The sequence below is a fragment of the Oncorhynchus mykiss genome, chromosome 25, assembly GCF_057628025.1.
Source record: "Oncorhynchus mykiss isolate SJ-2025 chromosome 25, ASM5762802v1, whole genome shotgun sequence".
NCBI classification, from domain to species: domain Eukaryota; kingdom Metazoa; phylum Chordata; class Actinopteri; order Salmoniformes; family Salmonidae; genus Oncorhynchus; species Oncorhynchus mykiss.
This window is the reverse complement of record NC_143046.1, coordinates 40,371,111-40,382,203: the sequence shown is the minus strand read 5'-3', so window position 1 is coordinate 40,382,203 and position 11,093 is coordinate 40,371,111. Positions and strand designations below refer to the sequence as shown.

Genomic DNA, 11,093 nt, shown 5'->3' with positions numbered 1-11,093 from the left:
TACATAAGTATTCAGAACCTTTGCTATCAGGTGCATCCTTTTTTATTGATCATCCTGGAGATGTTTCTACAACTTTATTGGAGTGCACCTGTGGTAAATTCAATTGATTGGACATGATTTGGAAAGGCACACACCTGTCTATATAAGGTTGACAGTGCATGTCAGAGCAAAAACCAAGCTATGAGGTCGAAGGAATTGTCCATAGAGCGCCCCGAGACAGGAATGTGTCGAGGCACAGATCTGGGGAAGGGTACCAAAACATTTCTGCAGCATTGAAGGTCCCCAAGAACACAGTGTCCTCCATCATTTTTAAATGGAAGAAATTTGGAACCACCACGACTCTTCCTAGAGCTGGCCGCCCGGGCAAACTGAGCAATCAGGGGAGAAGGTATTTGGTCAGGGAGGTGCCCAAGAACTCGGACAGAGCTCCAGAGTTCCTCTGTGGAGATAGGACAACCATCTCTGCAGCACTCCATCAATCAGACCTTTATGGTAGAGTGGCAGCAGGGACTGGGAGACTAGTCAGGATAGAGGGAATGATGAACAGAGCAAAGTACAGAGATCCTTGATGAAAACCTGCTCCAGAGTGCTCAGGACCTCAGACATGGGTGAAGGTTTGTCTTCCAACAGGACAACAACCCTAAGCACACAGCCAAGACAATGCAGGAGTGGCTTCGGGACAAGTCTCTGAATGTCCTTGAGTGACCCAGCCAGAGCCTGGACTTGAACCCGATCAAACATCTCTGGAGAAACCTGAAAATAGCTGTGCAGCGACACTCCCCATCCAACCTGACAGAGCTTGATAGGATCTGCAAAGAATGGGAGAAACTCCCCAAATACAGGTTTGTCAAGCTCATAGTGTCATCATACCCAATAAGACTTGAGGCGCTAATCGCTGCGAAAGGTGTAAGGAGTAAAGGTTCTGAATAATTATATAGATGTGATATTTCTGTTTTTATTTGTCATACATTTGCAAAAATGTCAACTTTTTGCTTTGTCATTATGGGGTATTGTGTATAGATTAATTATGGGGGGGGGCAATTTTATCCATTTTAGAATTATGCTGTAACGTAACAACATTTGGAAAAAGTCAAGGGGTCTGAATTCTTTCCGAATGCACTGTAGACAGTCTCACATTTTTATTTGCGGCTCTAATTTTTAGATATCAGTGACGATTCAGTGAGCCACACACTCAAGATGATTCGTCTGATGCTTGAGTATCAGCTGCATTTGGCCAAAAAGTTTCAGCTGATTGACTCATTAAAAGTAAATAGGCCTACCAGTGTTGCAAACTGTGATTTTTTTTTTGTATTACTGAAAGATGTTGAATATTGCAACCCTTGCACACATATCGCTCTCGTTCTCTCTCTGTGTGTGTGTGTGTGTGTGTGTGATGATCTTCATGTTCACAAGGGGAATGCGGACTTCCTTACTCCTGAATATTGTAACATTCTAGACGAGTCTGCCTATCTGCTAGAGGAATACTAGAAGCAACCAACTCACCTCGAAATACTTTAGTTACAGTTATTGCTGTAACATTATCGTTTCACTCAAATAAATAAAAAAACGGCCATCACAGTAGACTAGCTTGCCAGGGATCCTACATCTCCTGGGTGCATAATGAATGTGACAACATGGTTATGCAAAAATACAATCACAGTAACGTGTGTGTTTGTTTCCGTTTCCCCAGGTACTATAACTGACCTCTTCATCGACAAAATTCAAAGGACAGAATGTCAAGACCAAAGGTGTCATTGCTGCTGGAAATGTTTGGATAACTACGATTTGGATTCTTTAATGAATTTCTTCAATGAGGATACAAACTTTGACACTTCATTTGTAATGGCTTGTTGTTTTGTATAGAGTTTATTTTTCAGCTTTGTTTGTTTTTTTGTAAGATACTAGCATCAATTATGTTACATAATATGAATGATTTATATCAATTGTCAACAACATCTGGATGTCTAAAGCCCTATATTCTGTTGGTCTAGCTATATCATCTGTTGTATGTTCTCTTTTATAGGTTTACACATTAACAATTATATTTTCATGTTTGACAAGTTATATTTCTATTCAAGTATATGAATGTGTACCGCACGGGTCGGTATTGAGATCTGTACTATTTATATAAATAATATTGGTCTATCTGTTAAAACTTGTAATATTCATCTGTATGCAGACAACACTGTTATTTATTCCAAAGACCCAACTGTTGAACAGCCTGTTAGAGCTGTAATTTGACCTTGTTACCTTACAGAAAGCCCTGGTTGGTTTAAAACTTAATGCGGGCAAGACTAAATACATGTTCTCTAATTCTCACCAAAAAATTAAGATGGACTACGTGTTTATTCATGGTTGGTTCTCCCATTGATCGGCTTCCCGCCTATAAATATTTCGGCATTTGCATTGACAAAAATGTAATGTTTAAAAAAACGTACAGATGAGCTAGTTAAAAAGCTACAATTTAAAGTGGGCTGGCTTATTTTTTAGAAATGGATCTTGCCTCTCACTAAATAACAGGAAGCAGATTGTACAGTCAACATTCCTGACAGTTCTTGACTATGGTGACAGCATTTACCAGATTGCAGCAGCCACTACTCTTAAACCTTTGGTTTCCGTCTATTGGAGCACCATTCGTTTTATCAAAGGTGGTATTTTTAATACTCACCACTGCATCCTGGTTCAAAAGGTTGGCTGGTCCTCAATGTCCAGTAGATCACTTAATTACTGCCTTTTTGTTTACAAAGCTCTGCTACATAAGCTTCAAACTTTCCAAACTTTGTTGTTAAAGTATAAAAACATTAGAAACAAAACTGTTGAGATTTCTCTGGTCTCCCCAGAACTTGGTAAATCCACTTTTAGTTATAATGCGCATCATTGCTGGAACCAACTACAAAATACATTACAATTGGATGTTCTGGTCCCCCTCCGCAATATAAAATATTGATTTGGGAACTTCTTACTGAGGAATGTAACAGTTGTTCTGGAATATTTGTGTTGTGCTGCATTTTAGTTTGTTTTACATTAGTATATAATTTTGATTGGATTTTGTCTTATGAACTGCATATGCAGGCTTTCTTGTGAAAGAGACCCTGGTCTCAATGGTAACTCCCTGTTTAAATAAAGGTTCAAATAAAAAAATATAAAATGGAGTATTTAAATATATCAACTGTTTAATCATTTGTGGTTCATTTATCATGGGGGGTTGTCTACTCTGTATAACATAAGTGAGTGTAACAATACTTTGAGATGCTCTCAGAGAGATCATAATTGTTTATACACTATTATATGAATTACAGTGATAAAAAATCGGCCTTTGAGTATTCATTTTCAGGTTGTCCCGCCTGACAAAAGTGTACACCGAAATCTCAACGGCTGTGCATTCGCGGCATTCGCGGACACAGGGAATCTGAGTTCTATCAGCCGCCGTAGCTTCGTGACGTACTTTCGCATTCGGCTCTGATTGGCCGTTTCAATGGTCGCGGGCTACTTGAATTGAGAAAAAAAGCAGCATATCTCTAGCTGCATGTTCTGAGAAACAAGGGACTTGGTCTAGTTAGCAGTTATAATATTTTCTCAAACCGTATGGCCAGCTAATGTTGTGTTTTCATGTAGAGGATTTTGTTGCGTCAACGGTCCAGATAGGGTTTCAAATTTGCAGCGCCGACTTTTGCTAACGGTACGTTGCCATCTCAACACGAGACTTGTGCGATAACTAGCTAACCTAGCCTCTAGTTCTAAGCTAATTTGTAAATCCAGTTTATTTTATTTACCATCAAGGTTCTGTTTAATCTTCTGTGACAAATTGCACGTATCTGCAGTGACTTGTTTGACGTCAGTGAGCCACGAACGGTGGAACATAGGCTAACATGTCAGGATCAACCCAAGGACAAGGAAGCGCAGTTGATGTTCCACTGCCAGAATACCAAAACCAAGAAAATATGCTGTCCGGACTGAGGGGTACAATCAAAAACCGTGTGGACAACCAGGAGAACATTGTCCCAAAAGCGCCACAGAGAACTGTCCTGGGAGCCTTGCAAAACAACAAACGCAGCAAACTTCAAACTCTGCGCGGCACAAAACAGGTTGGTAACTTGCTAACTAGCCACTAGCCAGCCAACACCATATACTTACAGATTTGTAGACTAGCTAGCTAACATAGCAGTAGCATGCAGATTGAGCCTGGTGGCGAGCTAATTTGCTACATTTAGGGAAACACTTTTTAAAGTTAATATTTTCACTACCAAGCAATTTTATTTACATTTTACTGAGTATTTGTGTCTAGAAATGTTGGGTAGGTTTACTTCCAACTAACGTTAGTCCGCCATTTTATGCTGTCAGTCTCCTCTGCTCATTGGAATGGCCTATTTGCATTCTCAAACACAATTCTTGTCCATCAAATGTATTAATTTTATTTTAGAAACCATGAGCATGGAAATAATTGTCTGCTCTTTGAAATGATCTGACCTCATTTCAGGTGCTATCCTGTGACAATGAAGTACCCAGAAGTTATGCAGACAAGCTGGGCAGCAAGCAACCAGCTTTCCAGATTCATGTGGATGAGCCTGATAGTGCCTGCTCCAAGAAACAGGTGTCCCTCAAGGCCAAGCCCTCCACAGAGATTCCACCCCTGACACTGAACCCAACAGTTACCCTTCTCAGGCAGCCTCTCTCCTCTCTTGATATACCAGCAACATGTGTATCTAACATGAATGTTAGTTTTGACGGTGAGTGATTAATCAGACTTTATATATCCCCTAACTTATTTACCCTTTTAACTCTGAACATGGTGTTGTCTCAATATGGATTAGAAAGTCAAACATTTTCCAATTATCTTGATATATATCTACAGATTCTCCCATGGATATGTCGGTTATTAAAGGCGACGAGAAGCCAGTGAACGTGGCAACGGAGTATGCTTCAGAAATACACACGTATCTTAGAGAAATGGAGGTGAGCAAACTTGCGCGTGCAGTCATTTTTCAGTTGGTGCTGAAATAACTGACCTGTAACTAGAGTATTGTGGATACCCTTTGTCTTTGGACTCTTGTCCTTAGGTTAAGTCCAGACCAAAAGCGGGCTACATGAAAAAGCAGCCAGACATCACCAACAGCATGCGGGCCATCCTCGTTGACTGGCTGGTGGAGGTTGGAGAGGAGTACAAGCTCCAGAACGAGACGCTGTACCTTGCCGTGAACTACATCGACCGTTTCCTGTCTTCCATGTCAGTCCTGCGGGGGAAGCTGCAGTTGGTCGGGACCGCTGCAATGCTGTTGGCTTCGTAAGTGTTGTAGACTCCTCCACAGCATTATTAAAGGGAGTTTGTCTCAAAGGTGTGCAGAGTGGACTTAGTCTTTGCTGTTTGTTGTGTAGCGCTCACTTGATGTATTAGGCCTCTGTCCCAAATGAATGGAAAAGATTGGCACCAACATCTGACACACGTTTTCATTAATGCAGGAAATTTGAAGAGATCTATCCCCCGGAGGTCGCAGAGTTTGTTTACATCACGGATGACACCTACACGAAGAAGCAAGTGTTGCGAATGGAGCATCTGGTGCTGAAAGTGCTCTCCTTTGATCTTGCCTCTCCCACCATCAACCAGTTTCTCACGCAGTACTTTCTCACCCAGCCAGTCAGCAGCCAGGTGGAGAGCTTGTCAATGGTGAGCAGAGCACACATTGTGGTGTACACATCTGGAAATTTAAGTTGAAATTGTTGTTTTATTGTTCTATGTTTGTCTTAGTTCCTAGGGGAGCTCAGTCTAGTTGACTCGGACCCATTCCTGAAATACTTCCCTTCTCAGACTTCTGCTGCCGCTTTAGTTTTGGCAAATCACACAGTAACAGGAGGCTCATGGGTAAGTTTGCAATGCCACAGTAAGTGTTCCAACGGGGTAGGAGTTTCCTTGGCCTTCTGGTTTGGCCACCATGCCCCCATTCAAAATAGGGCAACATGTAGTGTCTTCAACAGGTCTTGGCCGCAATGCAGTAGGCCAGGATTTAGTAGCTAGTGCTAACAGGAAATCCCTCCCTGCAGTAACTCTGCCACGGGCACTCACTGGCTTTTGAAGAAGCATTCACACAATTTTTAAAAATCTCCTTTATATGCAAGACTTCACAGTAATGATCAGGCCTTTTTTGATGCTCAATGATGCTTTGGCCAATTTGGTGTCACTGAAGGTTGAGTGCCCTTGTTCTATACCCTGACTTGGCACGTACAAAACCTTATTTCCAACTGTCAGTAAAGTCAGTGCTATATTAAGTCTGCTTTTTTTAAGTTAATTGTTTGATAGGTAGGCGATACCCTAGTTGACAGGTTTGCTTACTGACAACATAGGAATACACCATCTCTAATCCCCCCCCTGCTGCCCATGTGTTTATGATCCTCAGCCTCCTCCCTGACACGCAATCTCTTGCTTGTATTTGAATTTAACAGTTAAACCTACATTTTTCCTTATACTGCTGTTGTGAGATTGTCTTACCCTGAAGAGACTGCTAGCCTGTGTGGAATGAAAGTTTGCAATTGATAAACAGTTTCTCCCAAACTCAAATGACTTGTCTTTGCCCTAAAACAAATACATTTGCAGTGCCATTTTTTTTTTTATTCCTTTTTCCTGACTCTGTTTTTTTTATTAGTCAAAGTCTCTGGCAGAGGTGACTGGCTACTCTTTAGAAGACCTGATGCCTTGCATAGAGGATCTGCACCAAATGTATCTCAACACTGCTACGCATGCACAGCAGTCAGTACGGGAGAAGTACAAGGGTGCAAAGTAAGTGATTTCAAAATTCTTAAGTTGTTCATGACTCACTAGTGGTCACCGTAATCCACTGTATATACCAAATTTGGCATATGTTGCTAATGTTAACAACCAATTAGTATCTCATTCATTTGATGCTAATCTATACTGACCAAAAATATAAATGCAACAATTAACGACTTTACTGAGTTACAGTTCATATAAGGAAATCAGTCAATTGAAATAAATAAATTAGTCCATTTATGTCTTTCACATGACTGGGCAGGGGTGCAACGATGCCATCCATTGGGAAGCTAGGCCCAACCAATCAGATGTAGTTTTCTCATCAAATAGTTTATTAGACAAATACTCATCAGTTTCATCAGCAGTCTTGGTGGCTGGTCTCAGATGATCCCCCAGGTGAAAAAGTTGGATGTGGAGGTTCTGGGCTGGTGTAGTTACGTGGTCTGCGGTTGTGAGGCCTATTGGCTGTACTGCCAAAATCTCAAATTATGTAGGAGGTGATTTACGGTAGAAAAATTAACATTCACTTTTCTGGCTCTGGTGGACAACCCTGCAGTCAGCATGCAAATTGCACCCACCCTCAACTTGAGACATTTGTGGCATTGTGTTGTGACAACTGCACATTTGTCACCTTTTGTTCCAGTACTGTCTAATGATCATGCTGTTTAATCAGCCTCTTGATATGCCCCACCTGTCAGGTGGATGGATTATCTTGGCAAATGAGAAATTTGAGAGAAATGTATTTTTGTGCTTCTAGAACATTTCTGGGCTCTTTCAGCTCATGAAACATGGGACAAACACCACATGTTGCGTTTTATATTTTTGTTCAGTATAGAATGTCCAGTAAGCTTACGTGCTTGGTAACCACTTAATGTGTTAATTTTACAGATTTCTATTAGATTGAACATGACTGATTAGTGTTGGTTTTCCTACCATATTGTGTTTCTCGTTGTCCAGGTACCAAGAGGTCTCTCTCATCGAGCCCCCAGAGAAGTTGTCATTGAATTGACTTCTTTCCTTTGCTCACCAACGCTGAGAACTGGTTTAATCTTTTTTTTTTTCATGCACATTTTAATCTTTTTTTTTTACATGACATCTTGCCAAAATGTCTAACTGAACCATGGCAGCAATCTTTTGCAGCTTTGGGCACAATTTAGTGATCTTTTATGTATTTTTATATGTACAATCCTGTAGGATTGTCTTTTATGCTTGATGCAACCCTGAGCTTTAATGTAGTTAATCAAGCAATGTCATCTGTCGGTCTCTTCTCACTAGACAAATGTGTTCAGTGGTTTTTAACTGTTAGAAAGCTGTACAGATGCATCTTTCAGTCTGCATTCTTGTAATAAAACGTCAGCTTATTTTTCCCTCTCAAACACATGCTTGTGAATATTTCCTGACAAATCTTTCCTGGGCTAGCTGTCTTGGTTTTCTGATTACTTGATCTTTTCTATGGGCTGTGGATTTTTTTTTTTTTTATATATCACATTCTGCTCAATGGTATTCTAGCCAAAGTTGGACACTGAAGTCTAGGTTGGTTCAACATTCTGCAGAACGGTGCCTTATTTTATTTTGACATTTTTTTTAACCACTTGCCTCATTCAAAGGGGTCTGGTTGGGAGTTCACTTGTTATCAATCAAGGCATCTGTGCTGTAAAATATCTTGTAAATAAATTCCATTCCTTCCAAGACCCTCTTACTCCTTCCCTTCTATTTCAATTGTTTTATTTCATGCATGTTGGAGCTCTGCCTAAGTTTTTCACTGTTCTCGGCAATCACACCTGCAACGCTCTGACTGTTACATTGCAGGTGTCTTCATAGAGTTGAGCTATAGAATAATTTAGATTGTAAAATGGTAATTGTCCATTTGGTCTGACTTGTTTCATATTGCCAAATGCCTAAACAAACTTAATACAAGTTTGGGAAACTCAAATTAAATCAGTTTTATCAAGAAGCTGAACTTGTGTCCAATACTTATTGCTTTCATTGGTCTTCCAACATTTGGGAGGAAATGTGCAATAGCAGCTCTAACTGTGACATGAATGGGCTGTGTTCAGTGGCCTATAGAGTACCACATCAGTCATAATACTCATAAAACCTTGCAGTCAAACAAGGTATTGTTTTTCCACCATTTTTTCCCATAGGGTATTTTAGAAAAACGTCAAGTAAGGGCGAGACAGCTGAATTGAGTCAAATGAAGACCTTTCGATTAACTTTAAAATTGATTACATTAGGTTCAGTTCCTTTGAACTGTCTTGTGCAAATTCACCTTTTTTAGGGAAGGTGTCTGCTAGAGATTTCTAGTCGCTCATATCTATTGATGTTCAATTTGCATTTTAGTCTGGGTGAATAGACAAGGTGACCTATCAAAATATTTTTGGGGGTTCCGAGTTAATCAATTTGTCACATGAGCCGACAATGCTTATTTTAGTGAAATGCTTATTTGCAAGCCCTTAACCAAAAATGCAGGTTAATTATTTAATAAAGGAGCAATAAATACTGAGGCTATATACAGGAGAGTACTGTCAATGTGTGGGGGAACTGACTGCAGTATTGTAGAGGTGACGTGACTGCATGGATAAAGTATAGCAGCAGTGTAAAATGGGAGAGGGGACAATGCTAACAGTCTGGGTAGCCATTTGATTTGCTGTTCAGGAGTCTCATGGCTTGGGGGTAGAAGCTGTTAAGCCTTTTGGACCTAGGCTTGGTGCGCCAGTACCTCTTGCTGTCTCCTGAGGGGGAATAGGTGTGGTGCCCTCTTCACAACTGTCTTGGTGTGTTTGGACCATGATAGTTTGTGGACACCAAGGAACTTGAAACTCTCAACCTGCTCCACTACAGCCTTGTTGATGAGAATCAGTGTACAGGAGGGGACTGATGACGCACCCTAGAGGTTACCCTGTTTTGAGGATCAGCGTGGCAGATGTGTTACCTACCCTTACCACCTGTGGGTGGCCCGTCAGTAAGCCCAAGATCCAGTTGCAGAGGGAGGTGTTTAGTCTCAGGGTCCTTAGCTTAGTGATGAGCTTTGAGGGAACTATGGTGTTGAATGCTGAGCTGTAGTCAATGAACAGCATTCTCACAGGTGTTCCTTTTGTCCAGGTATGGAGTGCAATAAAGATAGCATAATTTGTTGCGGCAGTATGCAAATTGGAGTGGGTCTAGGGTTTCTGGGATAATGGTGTTGATGTGAGCCATGACCAGCCTTTCAAAGCACTTCATGACTACAGACGTGAGTGCTACGCGTCAGTTGTCATTTAGGCAGGTTACTGAAGTCCCTGTGCCCAAGAACACTGGTGGTCTACTTGAAACATGTTGGTATTACAGACTCGATCAGGGAGATGTTGAAAATGTCATTGAAAACACTTGCCAGTTGGTCAGCGCATGCTCGGGGTACACATCCTGGTAATCCGTCTGGCCCTGCGGCCTTGTGAATGTTGACCTGTTTAAAGGTCTTACTCATATTGGTTACAGTCGTCCGTAGCAGCTGATCCGCTCGTGCATGCTTGTTGCTTGCCTTGAAGCTTGCCTTAGCTTGTCTGGTAGGCTCGTGCCACTGGGCAGCTCTCTGTGCTTCCCTTTGTAGTCTAATAGTTTGCAAGCTCTGCCACATCCGACAAGCGTCGGAGCTGGTGTATTACGATTCCATCTTAGTCCTTTATTGACGCTTTGCCTGTTTGTAGTTTAATATCGTCGCCATCTGACCACTTCCGTATTGATTTGCCAAATGGAGGGCAAGGGAGAGCTTTGTACATGTCTCTGTGTGTGGCGTAATGGTGGTTTAGCGTTTATTTATTTTTTTCCCTCTAGTTGGTAATATAAAATGCTGATAGAAATGTAACGGATGTAAGTTTCCCTGCATTAAAGTTCCCGACCACTAGGCGCACCGCCTGGAGCATTTTCTTGTTTGCTTATGGCCTTATGCAGCTCGTTGAGTACGGTCTTAGTGCCAGCATCGGTTTGTGGTGGTAAATAGACAACTATGAAGAATGTAGATAAACTCTCTTGGTAAATAGTTTGGTCTACAGCTTATGAGATACTCAACCTCATGTGAGCAAAACCTCGAGTCTCCCTTGATATTAGATTTTTGCACCAGCTGTTATTTACAAATAGACACAGACCTCCACCCCTTGTTTTACCGGAGACAGCTGTTCTATCTTGCCGATGGACCGAAAATCCTGCCAGCATAAGATATTACAGTTTTTAATGTCCCGTTGTGATTGGAGCTCATCCCTTTTTGTTATCCAATGATTGCACGTAGGCTAATAGGACTGATGGTAGAGGGATTGATTACTCACTCGCCGTCGGATCCTTACAAGGCACCCCGACCTAC

General features: G+C 41.3%; 1 protein-coding gene across 1 annotated transcript; it reads left to right on the top strand.

Annotated features, from left to right (window-relative positions):
* The first annotated feature begins 3,441 nt into the window (after window positions 1-3,441).
* Window positions 3,442-8,449, top strand: LOC110505148 (cyclin-A2). The gene is made up of 9 exons (XM_021584160.3): window positions 3,442-3,679; window positions 3,822-4,085; window positions 4,478-4,727; window positions 4,853-4,953; window positions 5,058-5,281; window positions 5,458-5,662; window positions 5,744-5,857; window positions 6,636-6,769; window positions 7,718-8,449. The coding sequence occupies exons 2-9, from the start codon at window positions 3,870-3,872 to the stop codon at window positions 7,767-7,769; spliced, it is 1,296 nt and encodes a 431-aa protein (XP_021439835.1). The 5' UTR covers window positions 3,442-3,679; window positions 3,822-3,869; the 3' UTR covers window positions 7,770-8,449.
* Window positions 8,450-11,093: the final 2,644 nt, after the last annotated feature.